A 22,169-nucleotide genomic window follows, 5' to 3' on the forward strand; every position below is an offset into this window, starting at 1 on the left:
GCGCGCGTCGGGGCGTCGGGCACAGAGGCGGCGGCGCTGGGCGCTGCGGTGCGCGCCCGCCAGCCGGCCGGGGTAGGGGGCGGGCCGCGGGTGGGAGGGGGAGGGGAGAGGGAGGGAGGGGCGGGATCGAGGGAAGCTGGCGGAGGGAGGGAGGGCGGTCAGAGCGCGGCTGCCGCGGAGCCCGGCGCGGGCGGCTCTGCCGGGGAGCGGGGGGCTCGCAGCCAGGAGGCGGCGCCGCGGGGAGGGAGCGCGGGGCGCAGGGCCGGACCGGGCCGGCCGCGGGGGACCGCGCTGCGGGTCGCCGGCAGGGCCAAGCCGGACCGGGGGCAGTGTGGCGGCGTAGCCGCGGTCGCCGGGACTCGCCGAGGGGGCGTCGGGCGCGACCGAGAGAACGGGCGAGACTCGGCGGAGCGTTGTCCAGCTGGGCGCCTGGGCCGCCGCGACCTCCGGTTCTCGGGGGACTTGGCAGAGGAGACCCGCCTGCGGGAGGGAGCGAGAGGAACAGGTCGGCGGGTCCGGGCAGGGGGAGAGAGAGGGCGAGAGCAGCGTGAGCGAGAGAGCGAGCGAGCCTTCGAGGGGTGGTGGGTGTGTAGGGGGACGAAGGTGTGTGATGTGTCTGCACGGAGTGTGTGAATGTGTGTGTAGGGGTGTGTGTGCCTCTCTGTGTGACTGTATACACTGTGCGTGTCTGTGAGAGGCGTGTGTGTGCGTGTGTGTGTGTGTGAGAGAGAGAGAGAGAGAGAGGGAGAGAGAGAGAGAGGAGGCTGGGAGCTCACAGAGCTTGGGTCTGAACCCGTGGTAAGAGGGAGGGGGCTTGGCAGAATCGGATGTGGGTGTGTGCACACGTGTGTGTGCAGGGGTGTGTGAAGGGTGAGTGTGTCACGGGTGCTAGGTGTGGCTGTGTGTGATGTAAGGGGGCTGGGTGCACGTGTATCCCTGGCTCACCCTCCCCTTCCCCCACCAGATGTGTGTTCATGGAGGGGGTATTCAGGGAGGAGGTAGGACGCGGCTGCAGCAGCCCCTTGCCGGGCTTGCCTGCCTGGCCATCTTCCCCGGGAAGCCGGAGCTGGCCAAGCTGCCCCTCCCCCCAAATGCTTCTAGGGTTAAGGGGAAGGGAGCAGGCCAAGCCCCAAGAAAGAGGAGAAAGGCCGAAGGGACAGCTTCTGCCAGACCAGGGCACCCTGCCTCTCTGGCGGGAGCCTGGCTGCCTTCTCCACCTCAGCCTGATCGCTGGGCTCTGCGCTTTGCCCCTCCCAGGGCCCTGTGTTCTTTGGGGTCTGAGTGAGAGAGGGTGCCAACATCTCAGGTTGGAGCCCAGGGTGGGGGGTGGGAGCAGCGTGAGGCTTCTCCATGAGTGTTGCTTGCTCACAGTTGTACTAGCAGAAGGGTGCTTGGCACGTAGTAGGCCTCAATAAATATCTGAGGGAGGACAGGAGGCGAGACAGAAGAGAGGGAGGGAAAGGATCTGAGTCGGGAAGTCTGAGTGCCGCCCCTAGCTATCAGGGAGAACGAGGGCAGCTGATTGCCTTTAGGCCCCAGCCCCCAGATTGAGCAGGTTGGGGAGCAGGGGTTTTGGGAGAGGGGCTTTAGCTAGAAGAGAAGGGGAACCGCAGGGAAGAGATCTGTTCTGGTCCTGAATGGAGGGAGGAGCTGGCAACTCTCCTTGGGCAGAGCCCTTTGCGTCCTGTCCCCACCACCTGCTTCTCTGTGATCAGCAACCTCTCTCTGGGGCATCTGATCCCAGGCAGCGAGCGCTCATAGCGCCTCTCCTCTCTCCAGGATCTTCAAGCTCAAAAGGTGCTGAAGAACTGAGCCCCCTGCCCACTGAGGCCACCACCCAAGGCCAGGTGGGGCCATGGCAGGGCATGGCTGTCTGGGGCTGTTCTGCTGGGTCCTGCTTGCTGTTCCTGTGGGCCCCCAGCCTGTCTCCTCCGTCTCGGGTGTCCCTCTCACCACTTTGACCCCACCACCTCAGAGTGAGGCCTCTATGCTGTCTCTCAACCTGGGACTTAACTTCAAATTCCACCTTCGGGGACCTGCTGCTGCCTGGGGGATCTCTGTCACAGAGACCCAGCCGCTCTCTCCTGGGCCCAGCCGGGAGCCAGAGGAAGAGGTGGCCAGGGGGCTGAGGACCGACCCCATTTGGGAACTGCTGGTGGGCTCCCTTGGGAACTCCCCCCCGGAGTGGGGCTCTGCTGAAGGCAGCTCTACGCCCTGGGCCTCCTCCCAGTCTCCAGAGTCCACATTCCCCCTCTCTGGGCCCACTGACCGGCCCACTGCTCCCTATCAGCCCGGGATGGGCACTGTCACCTGGGACACTGCTCTGACAGCTACGGCACCTCCATCCAGTGCTCCCAGGCTCCGCCAGAGCGAGCTGGAGCTGAAGTTTGACATGGCACTGAGAGCAGGCGCAGCCCCCACGCTCGGGCATCGAACGCTGCCCCTGCTGCCCAGCCTGCGGGCCAGCCTGGCAGAGATTGCTGGGCGCCTGGGACCCTTTGGTGAGTACCTACCCCATCTGGAGAAGAGCCCCTGCCGGGCAGCCTGGCAGGTAGGAGGAAGCTTCAGCCCGGGCTCCTTTTGCAGGGTTCTTCGGCACTACTCTGTCCCCGCTGCGGAACTTCTCAGGCCCAAGCCCTCTAGGCCCCACTCGATCCCCAAGCTCTGCCTCTAGAGTTTCCGATTCTCCAGGTGAGTGTTTATTTTGTTGCAACAAACACTTAGGGCACACTTCTATGTGCCAGGCACTGTGCTAGGGGCCTACTCAGACCTCCCTGTCTTCTTTGACTCTGTGTTGCTTTTCCCCCCCGGGCCTGGGACACGGGCCACTGCTCCTATGGGGAAATGCCCTCTTTGCCATACTGAGTCTGATTTGGTCCTTGAAGCTTACCTCCCAGCGTACATGTGGCTACAATTCCTGTTCGGTATACATTGGCTCCCTTAGGGCAAGATCTGGGGAAGGACAGGATTTTCTCCAAAGCCCCAACTGCCAAGGCTGGCTGGCAGGACAGTGCTTGAACCCCACGTGCTCCTTTTGCAGGGTTCTTTGGCACCACTGTGTCCCCACCCCCAACCCCCCTGGAGAGAAAGCTCCCAAGCTCAGGCCCTTTGGACCCAGCTGCTTCCCTAAGGTCTGTCACGGTTGCAACAGCATCACTAGGTAAGTGTCCAGTTCACTTGCACGTGACATTTATTTAGCAGTTACTACATGCTAGCCACTCATTGGCGTTCTGGGGCTCTTTTATTTCGTTGTCATCATAATCATAATCACCATTCTCTTCATCGTCACCATGGCGATTCATATTAATGGTCTGAGAACAAGTGTTGCTGGGGACGGTCCCACACAGAGTTAAGTAATGGTCCCCCGGGAGTTTTGCAACCACAGGCAGCGCAGGATGTAGACAAATGTATCAGAGGCAGACAGACACAGGGACTCCTTCATGATTTCCCACAGCCTCAGTACCAACTCCACCCTTCACTCCAGTCTGCCCGGCCTGCCTCTCCACCCACCCCCCCCCCCCCCGCCCCAACCTTGGGGCTCTCTCCTTTGCCGTCTGATCTGACATGACATGTTGTCAGATATGGGCAGAACTGGGCCCCTCATTGGGAAGACAGTGAAGAGAAGACCTTCAGCAGACAGACGCCACCCTTATTTAAAGGAGTCTTTCAGAACATGCACCCAGACAGGCTGGTGGTGCAGAGGAAAGACTAGGGGCTCTGGAATCTTGAGACTTGGCTCAGAATCCCAGTTCACTGACCAACTGGCTGGGTGACCTCGGGAAAGTTATTAACTCTTCCTGAGCCTAAATTTGCTCGAGTATCTAGGGCTTAATAATAGTACCTATCTTGTTATTGTGAAGCTTCCAGAGCATGTAAGCTCCTGGCATGAGGCTGGGCATGAAGTTGAAGTTTCTTAAATAGTAGCTGTTAACCTTGGTTCTGCCTTTACTGCATCCCAGATGCACCTTCAGAGCCTACCTCTCTGACCCCGCAACCTTGGCGCCAAGATGTGATGGCCACCATGACCCACAGGGCAGAGAGCACTCTCAGGCTCCGGTAGGTGAGGCCAAGGGAGCCACGAAGAGGGACCCCTAGGCCCAGCCTTGTTCTGCAAAGCATTTACTATAGCTGTGAATCCACTCAGCCCTTCACAGTAGGAACCAGCTCCGCAGTGGAAAGCACTGGTCCCCCAGCTCCTTCCAGTTCCGGACTTAACACAGCACCTGACTGTAGCTCACTCCGGAGCAGTCACTGCGCTCCCGGCATGTGGGCGAGGAGGCTGCTGTCCCCTCCCCATCCAGAGACCTGCTGTGGGCTGGGGGGCAGGCTCTGTGGCCCCGGGGGAAGGATGCTGGCTGGCGGTCTGTCAGCCTCGGTGACAGTGCTGGCCAGGCAGGTTTAATGAGTCTGGACAGTATCAGAGGAAGCGCAGCTCGCTGCCCCACCCCCTACCCCCTCCTTACTGACGGCTGCAGGAACTCAGCCTCTTCCTGGCTAGTTCTCTCAGATAAACCCAGGAGGGCGACAGGCCCCTTGAAGAGAAGGCCAAGGGGCCTTGCTCAAGCCAGCAGTGTATTAGGGGACAAGGGGAGTCCCTGTCTCCTCTGGGATCTTTCTAACCTAGGTGTGGTTAACCTTTGACTCTAGGACCTCTCTTTTGAATTGGGTCCCCTTCACCTTGGGCAGAACCAGCATGCAGCTGGAAGAAGTTGTGCAGGTCATTAACATATCGCAAGACTTTCCTACCAGTTGATAAGTACCTGCTGGGCTTAGCCCCCTGAGCACTCGCTCCCCTCCACTCCCCGGACACCCTGGCCGACATCTATTCTGATTGGCTGCCATCTGTGCCCTTTACAGTTGTCCAGTATTTCAAATGCCAGTGACCCTTACAAAGAGGATCACTTTTCTATGATCCGAGAGGTGGGGGTGGGGAGAGGAATGGGGCCAGGCCGCTGAATGGACCACAGCTTCTATTGGGAGAGAGAGATTCCCCAGCCCTTTGATCTGGGCAGCTGGTAGATAATCAGGCCTGACTTTTCCATAAATCGACCAGGCCCCTCTCCCTGACTCCATCCCAGCCAGCTGTGACCTTACCAATTACTCACATTGACATCCTATCTCCTTTCTTGCCCCTGAGGTCAAGAGGGGCCACAGGGCCAGAGTGGGACTACCTTGTAAGAGAGGGCTCCTCCAGAGAGGGATCTAGGAAGTCACTATCTTCTGGACTCCTCTGGGGGAGACTGAGGGCTCTTTCTGGGCAAGCCTCAAGTGGGAAAACAGGGGATGAGCTCATAATGGACTCTCCAAAGACAGAAGCTGGGTATTCTCTGCCTGTCCCTGCCTACAACATGGCCCAACCCCGGGTACACAGGGTATGCCCAGTCTCCCAAGGAAGGAATGCTCCTAGTTCAGAACTCCCTCCTCTGACACCTGAGCTACGCCTACACTTTGCCTGTTTTCTGCTTTTGATTTTCTTCTGGCTTCTCAGTAATGTTCAATACCTGCTCTCCTTGCCACAGTGCTTTGGGACAGAGGTGACAGATGGGGTTTCTTTTGGCCCTTGGGTAAGAAGTGGAGCCTAGAGGAAGGTGAGGTAGGACAGACCTCTGAGAGCTGTACTTGTCTGCACAGTGAGCAAAGAGGAGGCCGTGAGGGGTGCCAGGCTGGCTCAGGCTGTGGGGCTCCCGGGCACAGTCTCATTGCCTTTCTGCAGAGCCTGCTAAAGCCGAGGAAACGCCAAGCGACCTCATCCACTTTCCAGAAGTGGTTGGGCAAGAGCATCTGAGAGGACGAAGGAAGGGGGTTGAAGGAGGAGGTGCAAGTATTTGAACCTGTTCATGTGGGACTGATGCCTACCCCTGAGGAGCAAGCCATCCCAGCTGAATGGTTCCCCTTTTAATTCCTGTCTGTGTCTTCATTAGGCACTCAGGGGTGGTCAGTCCATCCAAATGGTGTTCTTCAGATAGGGTTCGCACAGTGAAACGATGTGTTGATGTTTGCTCATTTGACTAACGGTGGTCTTCCTAAGCAAGTTTAGGACGTGCTGAGAGACAGCAGCCTTTCGTTAGTTAAATCCAGAACTAGTTTGAGGCCAGAAATAGTCATACTCCCGCGGACACAAACCGATGACTGATCGGTGATAAACATTAGCTGATAATGATGATACCAACAACGATCACATCTCGAATGCTTATTATGCACCAGGCACTCGGAGGAGCTTTGGACACGTCGTCCATTTATCCTCCTAACAGCCTTATGCAATAGGTGCTCTTCCCCAATTCAGACTTGAGGAATGTGATGGAACAGGAACCAGGGCACATACTGCCATTTGCAGTAGGCAGCAAGCTGTGTATATTTAATTTTTGGCTGCTCCCTCTCTGCCCTCCCCAGTTGTCTGATTCTATCTTCCCCTCCTCTCTCTCCAGAGCTGCTTTCTGCCCCCCTCACTCCTTTTCCTTGTCCTCAGGATTGCTGTGTTTTGCATGTTCCCAGCCTGAGCTGGCAGTGCCTGGGGGTGGGCGTGCACCTGGGGTCTTCCTATATTGTACAGCTGGGGCAAGGCTGGAGCACGGCCAGACTGCTGGGGCAGGGGTCTGGCTGTCAGAAGACCCGCCCTCCCTCATTCTGCATCTGCCTCCTGTGCACCTTCCCCTCCTCACCAGGGTGTCTCCATCCTTCACCACCATGTTTCTCCCTCCATAGTGTTTGCAGCTGCCGTTCTGCTGAGCTTGCTAGGTGGAGTAGGGAGAGGTTCAGCCTGAAGCATCTTCTTTTGCTGCTTGGCCGTGGGAAGAATCCTTGGATCTCTTTCCAACTCTTCTCTTGCTCCAGGAAAGTAAATTAGGGATCTTACTCCTCACCCTCTTTGACTTGACTTCCCTTTCCCCAGGGAGGGTGGGGAAGGTGTTGGTGCACAGAGTGGGGCTAGGGGCCCAAGTTAGCAAACCCTAGGGCACCTGAGGGGCTCACTCACGAAGATGGCACCTTATCCCACTATGATCTTCCCAGTGGTTCCTTCCTGGGAGTTCAAGGGTAGCCTTGAGACCCCCCGGGGAGTCCATCTCAATGTCACCTATAAAATGGAGAACTGAAGTGGCTTATATATTAAGAGTCTTAGACCAATGGCTTTGTGATTGAGTCAGGATGGGGACGATGGCCATGAGTAAGCCAAGGGTTGGGGGTGTGGCAGACAGGAAGGCCTGTGGATGGGAAAGGTTGTGTTCTCCTCAGGTGCTGGGGACGGGAATGTCTTACCTCTCCCCCTGCTGCCTGCATGCATGTGTGTGTAGGGGCTATTCCTGAAGAGACAGAAAGGGGGAGGCAGTTGAAAAGGGGCAAGGGAAGCTTCTCTTAGCACCAAGGTGGGAGTTGGGAGTCAGGGGCACAGAATAAGAGGTAAGCAAATCAGTGTCATGAAAAAGCTCTGGAATCACGAGAAGAGGCCTGATGCTTCAATCTGGATTCTTTTTTTTTTTTTTAATTTTTTTTTCAACGTTTATTTATTTTTGGGACAGAGAGAGACAGAGCATGAACGGGGGAGGGGCAGAGAGAGAGGGAGACACAGAATCGGAAACATGCTCCAGGCTCTGAGCCATCAGCCCAGAGCCTGACGCGGGGCTCGAACTCACGGACCGCGAGATCGTGACCTGGCTGAAGTCGGACGCTTAACCGACTGCGCCACCCAGGCGCCCCTCAATCTGGATTCTAGTGGCAGCTCTGCCGATTTGTGACCTTGGACAAGTCACTTCGCTTCTCTGTAGAACCTCGGTGTTTTCATGGGGCAAAAAGAGGATTCATTTATTCAGGGAATATCTGCTCAGTGCCAACTCTGGGCCAGGTACCATTTTAGGCGTGGAGATTCAGATGTGAGCAAAGCAAACAAAAATCTTTGTTCTCATCAAGCTTTCTTTCTCGTCAGAGGATTGAACTAGAGGGGGCTTCTCCAGGTCCTTCCGGTTGTAAAGTTCTGTGGCTTCTTAAAAACTCTTTTCAGTACAATCACAGAGTGATGAAGGGAAACGAACAAAGCAGGGGGCAGGGGTGGGGGGTGGGTTAGGGATGGGGGGAAGGGATGAGAGCTGAAAGTGTTGTGTGAGGAGTTTGATGGGGAGGGGAAGGCGAGCAGCTGAGAGGGTGAGCCTTGTATTTCAGACAGGGGTGTCCTAGATGCTATGAGACTCTGACTGGTATACAGGTCACCTGCTGTGGGGAGGGGAGGAGGAGGGCTGCATAATTGCCTCAGACAAACGTTCTTTGCCCACAGACCCCACCAGGCCCACCTCTGGCCCAGATGACCCCTCTCCTGCCAGCCTTGGGAAGCCTTCCGTGCAGCCAGAGTGTGGGCCAGGGTCCTGCAGCGTGGGAGAATTGCCTGAACGCGAGGGGCAGCCTCCTGTGGCCCCGAGGGCCCTCTTCTTCCTGACCCTGGAGGCCGACTGGGCAGAGGCCAGAGCTCGCTGGGGGCTGGCCTGGGAGGCCCACGTGTACGGGGTAGGCACGCTCTTCGGCCTAGTGGCCCTGCTGGCGCTGCTGGCCCTAGCCCTTTTGCCCTGGCGCTGCCCGCCAGGCGCCCCCTGCCTGGCGCTGCTGGACCTGCTCCTGCTGTCGGCCGGGACCACGCGGGCCTTCCCGCTCTTCTACGACGCCTATGGGCACCGCGACCGGCTGCCCCCGCTCGCCTGGCTGCTGCTGCAGGACCTTCCGCTGCCCTGCCTGGCCGCCGGCCTGGGCCTGGCCTGCCTGCTGCTGGCCCGGCCGCGCCCGCCGCGGTGTCCCGCCGGGCTGGCCGCGCTCCTGCTCCTGGGGCTGGGGCTGGCGGCCGCCGCCGCCCTCGGGAGCGCGGCCCACCGCCCGCTGCGGCCCCTGCGGCTCGCCTCCCGCGGACTGCACGCCTTCCTCGCCGCCCTCCTTTCTGGGCTCCTGCTGGCGCTCTCCTGCTGGGGGGGAAGGCGGCGGCGGGCCGGAGCGCCCCTGGGAGGGTCTGGTTTCAAGGGCGCCACCCCTCTGCCGCAGGCGCGCAGCCCCTTCGCCCCGCGCGAGTCCTGGAGGCGCGCGGCCCGCACAGCCCCGGTGGCGGGCACCTTCGGGCTGCTGAGCGGAGCCCTGCAGGGCTACGAAGTGCTGCACGCCCTGGGCTATGGCGGCCAACCTGGCCTGGAGGGACCCTGGCCCTGGTGGGCCTTCCAGCTAGGCCTGCGCTTGGGCGAGGTGGGCGTCGCGCTCCCGTTGGCGCTGCTGGGCCTCTACCCGGCGCTCTGCAGCCCCCGTGTGCCGCCGCGCTGCTGGGCCAAGCTCTTCCGCCTGTCCCCGGGCCACGCGGCCCCGCTGCTGCCCGGGGGCTGGGTCACCGGGCCCCCCGACAAGGAGCCCCTGGGTGGCGCCATCGCGCGTGGCGACGCGGAGCTGCTGCAGCTGTGCGCCCTGGCGGGGCCGGGCCCCGACCTCCTACTCCAGGGAGGCGGCTGCCGGGGCTTCGAAGGCGCGGCGGCCAACCCGGCCCCTTCTCCGGCCTCCTCCCCCTGCAGCGATTACACCGTGGATTTCCGCCCGCCCTCCCCAATCAACCTGCGGCGCAGCATTGAGGAGGCCCTCTGCAGCGAGGCCCTGCTCACTCCCGGCCTTTTCCAGGGCCCTGCCTACGGGGAAGCCTTGCCTGGCCTGGGCCTCTACCGCACCGCCTCGTTGGGGGCGAAGACCGGGGCCGGACCCAATGAGAGGTCTGAGGAGGCCCTTGGCTCTCCCGCACCGCAGGAGCTCCCCTCTCCCGGGGCCTGGCCCGCGGGCAGCAGCGCCTCTTCCGGCTCACTGTGCGGACTTTCGAGGGACAGCTCGTCCATGCTGCTATGCTCCAGCCCCGACAGGCCTCCACGCTGTCCGCTGGTCTGCGTCCTCAGTCCCCCGCGGCCCTCGGGAAGCAGCCCTAGCCTCCCGGGCTCAGGCTCTTACCAGGCCCTGTCCCCCCCCTCCCGCGACTCCCCAGAGCCTACTCTTGAGCTGCAGGCCGCAGAAGCTTTGCTGCAGGAGCAATTCCTGGACGCCTGCCGACAGATCGACGAGCTGAGCGTGGGCAGCGACACCATAGACCTGTGAAGAGGCGCCCCCCCTAGGTGCACCAGCCTACGCCCCCTCCTGGCGCCTGCTCTGCCCGAGACCTGCACACTGTAACCCTTCCTCAATCCTGCCTGGCTCAGATACCTCTCCCCGCTTCCTTCTCCATCCAGGGGTCCCTGGGTGGGTGGGTCAGCAGCCAGGCTCTGTTGATTGGGAATTAGTGCCACCTCCTCTGGAGCCCTGGGCTCTGATGCCCTCTGCTGCAATTCTAGGCTGGCAGGGGTCCCACTTTCCTTGGCATTCACCAGCAATAAAGCCCCAAGGTGCTCCACTCCTGACCACCACTCCCCACTCTGGTGCTGAGTGAGAGGGGCTGTCCTCAGAGGACCTCGAGACCGGCTTCAGTCCCCAAACCCACCTCTGCCATACCCAGGAATCCCATTCCTGTATGAGTGAGCCTCCTGTCCTCCATGTGATCCTTCCCCATAGAAGGGTCCATAGCTCATCTAGGAGACTCTACAGCAGTTGGGTGGGAGGTGAACGCTTTCAGAGTTAATTTATCAATAAAATATTTTCAGAGAAAGGTCTGATCTTCTTGGAAAAGCTTAGATGAGGCAACAGCAGCAGTGGTTCCATCAGTTCGGGAAGAGAAGCGGTGTTGGGGTGGGGTGAGTTCATCTCAGACCCCAGTGACCCTCCTTCCTGACTGCAAGTATTGTCCTGTAGCTGGAATGAGTGAGGGTCCTGGGAGTGACCCATGGAAGGCCCTCTGACTCTCTGGGAAGTGGCTTGTCAGAGATGAAACCGGCCTTGAGAGGTGAGGCGGGAACTCCACGGTCACTGGTGGAAATGTCTGCATTCCTAGGAGTCTGGCTGCAGGTTGTGGTGGACAGCTGGCTAGGGACCAGTTGGTGGTAAAGTCCTTCACGGAAATGATACGTCAAGGGCTGGATCACTTTGATCTGGGATCCCCAGCCATCTCCCTGCCATGTTACAGAGGATTTCTGGATTCACAGAGGAAACTACCTGCTCCACCTACCAATAGGGCCTCTTCAAGGTCGGACTCACAAACCCTCTTCCCTGGCACTCATCTCCCACAGGTGCAGATCCTCCCTGAAGAAAGCCTGCCTTTCCCAAACCCCTGCCCCGGTCCTACTCACCAAAGCAGAACTCACCGTGCAGAGACCCTGGCCACCAGGCACTCTGTAACCCCTCCCTTGTTCAGAGCATTTGGCTCTGCGCTCTGCAGAGTGCATTTGTCATTTGGCTAAAATGCAGGAAGTTCGGAGTGGCGCCAAAACAGGGTCGTAAGATTAGGTTTGAAAGTGAAAATCTGCCAGTGCTCTGGCAGACGTCTCGCACATCACACGGAAACCTAGAGGGGCACAACATATCGGGCTTGACGTGGAAAAACAGGAATGGGAGTGTTTTTTCTTCCAAGTCTGCCCATCAACTCTTGGGAATCCGAGGAGGAAGGCGGGGGACCCAGAAGGAAAGCAGAGAGGCCCGGAGGGGTGGGCCCTCACCAGACCAGGTCCACGCACTAGTGGAAGAATTAATGCACTGCTCTCCTTGCACATGAAGATCTGTCTTGCCTGAGGGGCGTGTCCAGGGTCTGGGACCTCAGAGGAAGGAAGAGTCAGTGATGTTTGGGGAGAGTGAGGGTCATAGTAGGGCAGACAATGAGAAGAGGGTGGGGCAGGCACCGTAGGGGATGGAACTAGAGTGGTGTTGACCGTGTCTCCTCCATCACCTGGCTCAACTTGGCTCAGAAATTCTTGCTGCATAGTCACTCTGGGCTGAGGCCCAGAGAACTGCCAGCCTCCTAATTACAGGCATTTCTCACTGCTGTCGTAGCCGCCCGTAGTGGACCCAGCATCGGAGCTGCTTTGTCTCACGCAAGGAGTGCTTGCTGCTCGGATAAATTGCTCCCTTTCTTCCCCACTTATGCTCCCATCTGCCTCTGCTCACACTCAACTCTCGGCCACCTCTTCCTTGCCCTAACGCTTGCCAGCCTGCTCATTCACTCTACCCACCAGGGGACCCCGGAGTTCATGCACACGCGCTCTGATAGAGCAGTCCTAGCCCACATACCCCCAGTCAGTCTGTTGGCCTGTCTATCTGTCTCTCCCCCCTCCATACACCCACTCCTGTTCTGTCTGGAGGCTCTGAATGGGGCTGGTGAGACAAGGAGGAGGGATATAGCTCAGTGTTCACCAGCTCCAACTTCTTTGCTTTTCCTCAGCAAGAATGACCCCAGCCCTTCGACTTTGTATAGAGGCCAATACTTTGGTGAGACAACCCTTCCCTTTTGTCCCATGCCTCAGCCCTTACCCAAAGCAGGTTTCCCAGAGGAGCCCAGGTAGATCCTAATGCGTACACCCTTCAGCTTCAGTTCTCAGCACTGCAGGGGACTGAGAGACAGACTCACCCTTGTTTACTCAATGTCTTTAAAACATTTTATTGAATGCTTACAACGTGCTAGGTGCTGAAGAGACAGAGGTGAACGAGGTGGACACCAGCTCGGAACTTACGAACCTGAAGGCCTTTGGGGGAGGGCAGACATTGAAGAACTAATCGCAAGGGCACCTGGGTGGCTCAGTCGGTAGGGCATGTGACTCTTAATCTTGAGATTTTGAGTTCAAGCCCCACGTTGGGTGTAGAGATGACTTAAAAATAAAATATTAAATAAAAGAGCCAATCATATAAATAATTACAATAGCACTAACTACAGCTGTGAGAGGTGCTAAGAACAAGAAGTAAATGGTATTGTATGAAGGTTTGGTATTGTATGAAGTGGTATTGTATGAAGGTTTGGCTTGCAAGGGGGAAGGGAACCAGAAGGATGGGGCCTGGGAGAGGCTGGCTGGGAGAGAGCACAGCCCAGGCCTTTCTTCCTTCCTTTCCGGGCTCCTGCACAGTGATGGATGAGAGAGAAGCCAACAATTTATTTCCCCTGGATGCCACGTTGCTGATGTGGTGCAGGGCACCACAATTCCTGCTATTTAATAAAGAACCCTGCGTGTGTCCTGGGTAGATGGATGAGCAAATATTCCTGACTGAAGCACCACGTGGCCTCCCAGATGTGAATGGGTAGGAGGGGAGGGGCTGAGGTTGAGGCTGGAAGCCCGAGATGGGGGGGGGGGGGGGGGGGAGGGGCAGGTCGGAAACTGGGTATCTGAAATCTATGTCCTCCTTTGGGGACAGAGAAGTCCTCCGCATTGTGAGTGGCTGCTGCCCCCTGTTGGGCACAGGCACACAGTTTTGTTTTGTTCTCTAAGGATGGTCTGAGTGAGACAACACTCATTTAAAACAGCACTGTAGGGGGGCACCTGGGTGGCTCAGTCAGTTGGGTGCCTGCTTCGGCTTGAGTCGTGATCCTGCGGTGGTTTGTGGGTTCGAGCCCCGCGTTGAGCTCTGTTGCCGACAGCTTGGAGCCTGCTTTGGATTCTGTGTTTCTCTCTTCTCTGTCTCTCAAAAATAAATAAACTTAAAAAAAAAAAAGATTAAAATAATAAAACAGCACTGTAGGGGTAGCCCAAAGGGATGTTGGAACAGCCCTCTAAGGGTTCTTTTTACCCTGTGTGTACTGCAGCCAGCACTGGGAAGTCTTCCCTATAGCTAGAGCCCTGAAGCTTGCAGTTTAGTTTTTGGGGATAGAATTTTGATTTCTAAAGTGGTGAGTGGGCAGAAGAGGAGGAGAAAAGAAGAGGGAGGAATGTGGAATCCCAAACCAACTTTATTTCAATGACCCACCTTACTTCTTTTGTCTATTTGTTTCTGTTTATCCTGGATAGGATTAACCCCACAGCCTTAAAAATCTGTTTTGTATTTGAGTACTTCGTCTCTTGAGTTATGTGTTTAAAAATAACTGGTGTTTTCTTTTGAGCATACACTATTTATTTGGAGCTGGGGCTTCATAAATCTTTTTTTTTTATTTTTTTAATGTTTATTTATTTTTGAGACAGAGACAGAGCATGAGCGGGGGAGGGGTAGAGAGACAGAGGGAGACACAGAATCCGAAACAGCTCCAGGCTCTGAGCTGTCAGCACAGAGCCCAGTGTGGGGCTTGAACTCAGGAACTGTGAGATCAAGACCTGAGCTGAAGTCGGAAGCTCAACAGACTGAGCCACCCAGGCGCCCCATAGCTTCATAAAACTAAAGTTAAGTGTTCTCCCCTCCCCCCACCCTGCCATTACCATCAATCAGTCATCCCATCTATCCAAAATGTATTGAAAGCAAATGGGGTTTGAAGAGAAAGGGAAACTTACTTTTCACTGTACTTTTTGAATTTTCTACCTACCGTGTGTTCAGATTATACCACTTAAAAGTAATTACCGAGGGGTGCCTGGGTGGCTCTGCGGGTTAAGCGAAGCATTCGAATTTGGCTCAGGTCATGATCTCCCAGTTCATGGGTTCCAGCCCCGCATCAGGCTTTCTGCTGTCAGCGCAGAGCCCACTTTGGATCCTCTGTCTCCCCTCTCTGTCTGCCCCTCCCCCCCTCTTAAAAATAAATAAACATTAAAAAATAAAATAAAATAAAAATCATTATTGAAAAAGTGCATTTTCTCAGCTGGATGTCCTGCAGGGTACTGCAGTCTTGCACACAGGTTGGTTCCCGAACCCAGTGAAATGGCAAATAGTCTCTGCCCTCCAGATTCTAGGGGCACCCAGATCTCCCACTGGTCAGTAAGATCCCTCAGCCTTGGGTCTGACCCATAAGCTGACCCGAAGGAAGGTCTTCTCCTGTCTCTGGGAGGACCTGCCTTCTGGGTCTATGTGTATGTGTTATGTTTGCTTTGGGTATGTTCCCATGTTATCTTGTAGTGTGCATGCTATGATTTATTTGTAAAGTTTTTAAATGAATGTCTGTCTACCCCTACTAGACTTGATTCTCCATGACAGCAGGGACTCTCTCTCTCTTTTTTTAGCTCACCAATTGTATCCTAGTGCCTGGCACATAGTAGGAGCTCAGTAAATATTTATTGAAAGAATGATTGTGTGTGATCTGTGTGTGTGTGCGCTTTGGCAGCTATATTTTGTTTGTCATTGGCACAGTTATAGTTATCTGTTATAGTGTGACAGATGTCTCATATTCTCTGAGAATATGAGAATTGTTCAAATAATGTGTTTGATGTGTGCATCTTTGTGCATTCTGGTTGCATTTTTTACACATAATCTGGGAGTCTGTGGTGGCACTAAAGAAAGCATTTATTATTTTTAAATTTGTAATGTTTATTTATTTTTGAGGGAGAGAGAGAGCACAAGCAGGTGGGGGGGGGGGGGGGCGGGACACAGAATCCAAAGCAGGCTCCAGGCTCTGAGCTGTCAGCACAGAGCCCGAAGCAGGGCTCAAACTCACAAACATGAGAGATCATGACCTGAGCTGAAGTCGGATAATCAACCGACTGAGCCACCCAGGTGCCCCTAAAGAAAGTATTTATTAAATAGCCAATATATGTAAGGCCTCGAGCAAAAAAACGACTTCCTCTGCCTGCCGTGGTACTTTGGGATCCATAATCCTGGAAGTGAGATTTTAAACTGGGTAGGAGAGGGACGCCTGGGTCGCTCAGTCGGTTGAGAGTCCGACTTCAGCTCAGGTCATGATCTCATGGTTTGTGAGTTCGAGCCCCGTGTAGGGCTCTGTGCTGACAGCTCAGAGCCTGGAGCCTGCTTCCTATTCTGTGTCTCCTCTCTCTCTGCCCTCCCATGCTCACACTCTGTCTCTCTCTCTTGAAAAACAACAACAACAACAAAATAAACTGGGTAGGAGCTAGCGATTCCTGTTCCCTACAGTAGCCCAGGGTGTAGGGGACGGGGCGAAAGTACTGGGACTAGGGGTGGAGACCCGCTCAAGAAGCTCCGCTCCTGGGCGGCACCTTTTTTTTTTTTTTTTTTTTTTTTTCCCCTTCATTCCGGAACATTTTTTCTCCCTTCCCACCATGTTTTCCTCCGGACTCTTTTGAATGATGAGCACTTCCGGAATCTCCGGGCAGGTTGGCGTGGTCGGCCTGCTAAAGCCGGCTCCTTGACTCGCGTGCGCGGGCCTGGTTTGCTTGTGGTCTCGCGCGCCTTCGTTTTCCAGCCTCATGGCGGGGCTGACCCTGTTTGTAGGCCGCCTGCCGCCCTCGGCCCGCAGTGAGCAGCTGGAGGAGCTGTTCAGTCAAGTGGGGCCGGTGAAGCAGTGCTTCGTGGTGACTGAGAAAGGTAAGGGGGCGGGGCTGCTGAGGCTAGGGCCGGGGTTCCTGGGAGCGGGATCCCGGCGAGGACATCAGCGAGCCGTAGAATTCTTGACCCGCTCCAATGAGAAGGGAAGGGGGATTGAGCTTCTTTTTTAAACTGACTCGGCTCTGGAAGAGTCCGTAGAGGCCCGATTCTGAAAGTCAAGGCATTGCCTTAGGTTTACAAAGCGCTTTCCGTTTAGTATGCGCGCTCACACATGCTGTCTCATTTGGTAACAATGTAATAGTTAACTTTTAATGAACCTTGTTGAGAGTCAACTGAGTGCCAGGCACGGTGCTGAATTCCACTCGTGTTAATCTCGTTTAATTTTCTCAACAGTCTTGGGTGGACAGTCTTAACCTCATTTTACAGACAGGAGTCTGGGGCTTGGGGAAATTTGGTAACTTTAGTTTAAGTTCATACAGCTTGTAAGTAATAGATCCAGAATTTGATCATGAGACCCGAAGCTCCTAACTAGTATGTTATTCATTTACTCATTTATTCAGTAAATATTTTTCGAATGTCTGCTGTGTACTGGGCACTGTTGTAGGTCATTAGGATACAGCAGTGCCCCAAACCAAGCCAAAAAACTTGCTCTTAAGTCTTCAAGATGGAGAAGACAGCCAATAAACAAATAGGCAAAACGTATAGTGATACAGGCGCCTGGGTGGCTCAGTCGGTTAAGCATCTGACTTTGGTTCAGGTCATGATCTCACTGTTCGAGGGTTCGAGCCCCGAGTTGGGCTCTGTGGTTGGCAGCTCAGAGCTTGGAGCCTGCTTTGGATTCTGTCTCCCTCTCTCTCTGCCTCTGCTTGTGCTGTCTCTCTCAAAAATAAATAAACATTAAAATATATATATATATATATATATATATATATATATATATATATAGTGATAATGGTGGTAAATACGAAGGAGAAAAATAAGGATAAGGAGTCTCTGTGTTGGCGAGCGTGGGGGGGGGGGGGGGAGGGTTGGGCGGTGAGAAATGACAGTTATCTATAGAGTAGCCAGGGAAGGCCTGCCTGAGATGAAGGAGTGAACATGTGTCTGTCCGGGAGGAGGAGTCTAGGCAGAGGAAACACTAAGCTCAAGGATACTAAAGAGGACTACTCCTGGTATATTGAAGAAATAGCAGCAAGAACAGGATGACAGAATAAGTGAGTGAAGGTAAGAGAATTAGGAGATGAGATTCTAGGGTACCAGATCATGTAGGACCTATTGCAAAGATTTTGGAGGACTTTGGCTTTTACTCTGATACCAGAAACTACTAGTTTTGGATAGGGAGCAGTAAGTATGATCTGGCTTACATTTTGAAAGATCCTCTGAGGCCGCCCTTGGAGAAAAGGACAAAAGCAGGGAGACCAGACATTAGCCTCTTGCAATCCAGGTAAGAAATATGCTGTGTTGGACCAGGATGGTAGCAGTGGAGGTGGTAAAAAGTGATTGGAATACGGATATTTTCAAAGGTAGAACCGAGAGGATTTGCTGATGGGTGAGATGTGGGGTATGAGAAAAAGAGGAGTTAAGTCTGACTCCCAAGATTTTTGGCTTGAGCCACTGGGGATATTTGCTTATTTGTGGAATATTGCTACATGGCTTATACTCTGGGTGCTGCTCATCGCATCACTAGGAGAAAGGGTTGGCATGTATTGGAAGGAGGAAGAATTGTAAGGGTTTAATTGTAGAAGCATTCCTTCTTCTTAACCTAGACTTCAGGGGACACTTGATAGGCACCTGATGTTAAATTTCACTCCCTTCTAAGTCATCAGTCTGTCTCTGTAAGTGGCTGCTTCTTTGCCTTGCAGCAGAACAACTGGTGGAAACTGGCATTCTGAGGATCCCTGTTTCCCCCCGTGGTATCTGAGTATGTGAGTAGACAGGCTAACTTGTGTGCTAATAATCCTCCATCATTAACTTCTATTTTGTTAGTAACAGAGGTAAGAGTTAGGATTGTCGACATGGCTCTGATTGCTCTACAGGCTATGACACCTGCCTGGTTCTTTGTCATTTTAAGGATAGATATGGGTGAGTGAGAGATGAGAGGGCTCCACAGCAATGTTTCTTCAACTGCAGATCATTCCTCATTAGTGGGTCTTGAGTGGGTCAATAATTTTTTTAAATAGAGTGTATCTATCTATACGTGGTAAAGGGTTAGTATTCGTAAAACTTTTTTGTTTTTGTTTTTAGGATTTTATTTTTAAGTAATCTCTACACCCAGTGTGGGGCTCGAACTTAACAACCCCAAGATCAAGAGTCACACGCTCCACCAGCTGATCTAGCCAGGCATCCCTTTGGTTTTATATAAAAAAGGCATACGTGTACTGGGTTCTACTATAAGTTACATTCATTACTGTGGTTGTCAAACTGTCCAGTGCTTGGTGGTTCTGTCCCAGGGAAGAACAGGCCATTGAATGGGAATTCTCTTTTGTGTCCTCAGAATTTAGACAGAGTATAACCTTACCTTGTATTCTGTGTATGTGGTCTAGATCTTAAGAAATACAAAGCTTTATTCCCTGTTTAAAATAGTATGTATTTTTCTGTCCAGATAGGCAAGATGTGTTGGAAAGAGTGTTGTACTTAATGGGATGGGAACAAGGAGTGGGGGTTGGGGGTGGGTGGGATGAGGTCTTAGTAGAGGTGACTTCACCTCTTTAAGATGGGAATAATTTTACAGGATGGTTGTAAAATATGATGCTTTGTGCAAATATGTTGTGAGCACATACTTTTATTTTGGTACTGAACTGCTTTACATTTCAGCTGCTTTGTCTTTGATCAGGAAGAGCCCTGATTTTTCTTGTTCTAATTTTCTGACTTTGAGTGGGCAGGCTTTTGTGAGAAGGAGTCCCAAGAAAAAAGACACCAATCTCCAAATCACAGTATGCTTTCCTAATGCAGTGTCAGCTTTAACCAGTATATGTGGATCAACATCCTGTGTTTGAGGGCTTCTACCTTGAAGTAGGTTCGAGTGTAGTTCAAAAAGAAGCAGAGCATGTATTTCTTCTTTGGGTCATAGGCGGACTACTTGGTCTGTCTTTTTCCTTTTTGATGCAGTAAATGACTTAACATTTTAGTACATAAAAATGTTATCAAGAAAAAGCAAACCAGAAAGGGCAAAGGTGGGTTACAGTTTTTATTTGCAACTATTCATCTGGTTGGTCCTAATATTCTTCTCTGTGGCCTTTATATTGGTGGAGTCCCATGGAAAGAACATGGGGCTAGTCATGAGGAATTCATTCAGCTACTAACACTCTGGTGCGTTAGCCAGTTCACTTACTTTCCTCCATCTTAAGTTATTTATTTGGAAAGAAGGGATGATAGTATTCACTTTACCTACCTTAGTGTGGTTCTGAAGATAAAAGTGAGTTAAGAGATTTACAGCTAGTTTGAAAAAGGTTAGATTTGATATTGATTGCTAAGGCTTGGTAATAATGGTAATAGTATCTGCAGGCTCCCAAAGCAATGCTTATTGTTTATTGAGGTTCTTTTGTCAGGGCCTCAGGCATTAATTTCTGATCTGCATAATTATATTGTAGTTTTCAAAGCTGCCATACTTCCCTTTCCCACCTTCTCTGGTGATGTTCCATTCTATTTGAGGTTGAGTTCTTCACTGGGGATGTAATAGATATCATGGGCCCTCCATATTCTCAAGATGATCAGAAAAGGAAGAAGAAGAGAGGCTAACAGTGAAGGCACCAAATTAGAAGAGGAAGCCTGACAATTTCTGAGCAAAGTGGGGAAGGGGCCATGGATACCAATCTCATTTTTGTCCCTCCTGAGAATTTTGGCAAACTAATAAATGGGATGGCCTGACAGTATCTGCTAGTTTAGGGCATTGCCAATTTAATGGTTTAGGGCTCTTGGCTTACAGTTCTGCCCCTTTCCCCTACTGTTCAGGAAGTAAGGCATGTCGAGGCTTTGGCTATGTCACTTTTTCTATGCTGGAAGATGTTCAGAGGGCCCTCAAGGAGATTACCACCTTTGAAGGCTGTAAGATCAATGTGACTGTTGCCAAGAAGAAACTGAGGAAGAAGTCCAAGGAAAAGGGGGAAAATGGTGAGTTTCTAGTAACTTAAAGGAATTTTCCCTTAGGGTGAGGAAGAAGAGGTGGGTGGTTGGGGGGATAGCTTCTGCTTTGAAAGCTTCCTAAATTTCCCTTTGATGTCCAAAATCATCTAATGTATTCTATTACTCATTTTTGTCTTTTATTTAACTCTAACTTTGGAAATCTGGTGGTCCTGGGTGTTGCCATACTTAGTCCTGTGGGAAATGTCATCTTTTGCTAGTAGCTTCTTTCCTGTGATGTTCTGGGCCTAGAGGTGAGTGGTTTGGGATCATAGACTTATTCTGTTGCCTCTTATTTTTTAGAAAATTCAGAGTCCCCAAAGAAGGAGCTGAAGCCAAAAAAACCCAAAGTGGCTGATAAGAAAGCCAGGTTAATTATTCGGAATCTAAGCTTTAAGGTGAGTGACAGAGAAAACTAACACTACCTGTTCTGAAGGCTGTTGGTGCTCATTGGTTGAACTCTTCACCAGGGTGGTCTAATTGGACATAATTCCTTCTGGGAATGAGTCGTAGCCTTGTTGAATACAGAAAATGGGCCTGTATAAATAAGGACTAATTAAGGATAGTAAGTGTGAAGATGCCTTCCTTTTGGGACACTACTGCTGAGATAGGGAGGAGGGAGGAAGAGCTCTTTGATATCTGTTCTCTTTGTCTATTAGGTACAAAGCAAGGTGGCTTCTGTTCAGAGATGTTTTATGTCCTAGTCTCAAAAGTAAAAGAGTAAAAATATTCAAGCTCTTCGTCATGGACTAATTTAATGGTTGATGTTTCATGTTTATTTTCTGTGATAATATCTCTTTTTCTTCACTTTTGGTGTCAGTGTTCAGAAGATGACCTGAGAATGGTGTTTGCTCAATATGGAGCTGTCCTGGAAGTAAGCATCCCCAGGAAGCCAGGTACTAGCACGCCATCATTTGTTGTGAGTTAGATTAAGATGACGTAACATAATGGTCTTTTTCCATTTCACCCTTGAACTAACCACTATTTGAAATAGAAATACAAGGTTCACGTCATACTCTCTGTGAGCCCCAGATGATAGGAGATATTATATATATATATAGTATATATATATATATATATATATATGTGTGTGTGTGTGTGTATATATATACACACACATATATATAGTATATATATAGTGTGTGTATATATATAGTATATATGTATATATATACTATACATACATATATATGCTATGTATATATATATATATACTATACACACACACACACACACACACACACACACACACACATATAGTATCAGGCACCGTGATTGACACAGCAAAAACTCAAAAATAGTGCTTATTTCCTGGATGGCATTTTTAGTTAGATTAGAACTGGTTTTAGAAGACAAGTTACAGTTTAGGGAAATGCATTGCTCTCCCCAAGCTTGAGCCAGGGTATACTCAGCAGGAGGACATTAGCTATTGCTTCGGGGCTGACTGGTTGGCAAGACTTGGGCCATCTTTCCAGCCCGGTTGCTGTAGTGTCCTTCTTGGTGTTTGTTGGCTCCTCACCTGCTGTCTCTTAACTTCTTTGTACATCTGCACACAGATGGAAAGATGCGTGGTTTTGCTTTTGTCCAGTTCAAAAACCTCCTAGAAGCAGGAAAAGCTCTCAAAAGCATGAACATGAAAGAGATAAAAGGTAAGTTTTTTATACCCATACTGTTCACCCAGATATTTCTGGTGTTTGAGTGGAATTAGCACAGTAACCCACTTTCTACATTTTCAAAAGGTGTTTGATTTGTTGAGAGTCTTACTGCTAATATAGAAGCTGTTTTGGTGAAATATTCCTAGTGCTTGATCTTAGGGTTCAACTTGAAAGAAC

General features: G+C 52.3%; 2 protein-coding genes across 5 annotated transcripts in view; both read left to right on the forward strand.

The window, feature by feature from the left end:
* Positions 1–214: 214 nt before the first annotated feature.
* On the forward strand, positions 215–10,633 carry PRRT4 (proline rich transmembrane protein 4). 3 transcript variants are annotated; one of them, XM_053218122.1, is made up of 5 exons: positions 215–505; positions 1,780–2,501; positions 2,587–2,691; positions 3,041–3,160; positions 8,243–10,633. In XM_053218122.1, the coding sequence occupies exons 2-5, from the start codon at positions 1,856–1,858 to the stop codon at positions 10,087–10,089; spliced, it is 2,718 nt and encodes a 905-aa protein (XP_053074097.1). In that variant the 5' UTR covers positions 215–505; positions 1,780–1,855; the 3' UTR covers positions 10,090–10,633. The 3 variants fall into 3 exon arrangements, with proteins under 3 accessions (XP_053074097.1, XP_026931210.1, XP_053074098.1); XM_027075409.2 differs by having other exon boundaries at positions 217–505; positions 8,264–10,633; XM_053218123.1 differs by lacking the exon at positions 215–505 and adding an exon at positions 543–1,306.
* Positions 10,634–16,015: 5,382 nt separating this feature from the next.
* RBM28 (RNA binding motif protein 28) overlaps positions 16,016–22,169 on the forward strand; it is a 29,455-nt gene continuing 23,301 nt past the window's right edge. The window contains exons 1-5 of one of the 2 annotated variants that reach the window (XM_027075408.2): positions 16,016–16,257; positions 20,170–20,328; positions 20,641–20,735; positions 21,158–21,233; positions 21,894–21,986. In XM_027075408.2, the coding sequence (XP_026931209.2) occupies positions 16,140–16,257; positions 20,170–20,328; positions 20,641–20,735; positions 21,158–21,233; positions 21,894–21,986 (541 nt within the window). In that variant the 5' untranslated portion in view covers positions 16,016–16,139. The remainder of the gene's footprint in view (positions 16,258–20,169; positions 20,329–20,640; positions 20,736–21,157; positions 21,234–21,893; positions 21,987–22,169) is intronic. The other variant, XM_015086896.3, reaches the window with a different exon arrangement.

This window comes from Acinonyx jubatus, chromosome A2 (genome assembly GCF_027475565.1).
Source record: "Acinonyx jubatus isolate Ajub_Pintada_27869175 chromosome A2, VMU_Ajub_asm_v1.0, whole genome shotgun sequence".
NCBI classification, from domain to species: Eukaryota; Metazoa; Chordata; class Mammalia; order Carnivora; family Felidae; genus Acinonyx; species Acinonyx jubatus.

Excerpts from the sequence above, each read along its gene's own strand:
- PRRT4 (XM_053218122.1), top strand. The coding sequence starts at position 1,856 with ATGGCAGGGCATGGCTGTCTGGGGCTGTTCTGCTGGGTCCTGCTTGCT. Across the intron at positions 2,502-2,586 it reads TGGGCGCCTGGGACCCTTTG|GGTTCTTCGGCACTACTCTG; the intron begins GTGAGTACCTAC and ends CTCCTTTTGCAG. Across the intron at positions 3,161-8,242 it reads GGTTGCAACAGCATCACTAG|ACAAACGTTCTTTGCCCACA; the intron begins GTAAGTGTCCAG and ends TAATTGCCTCAG.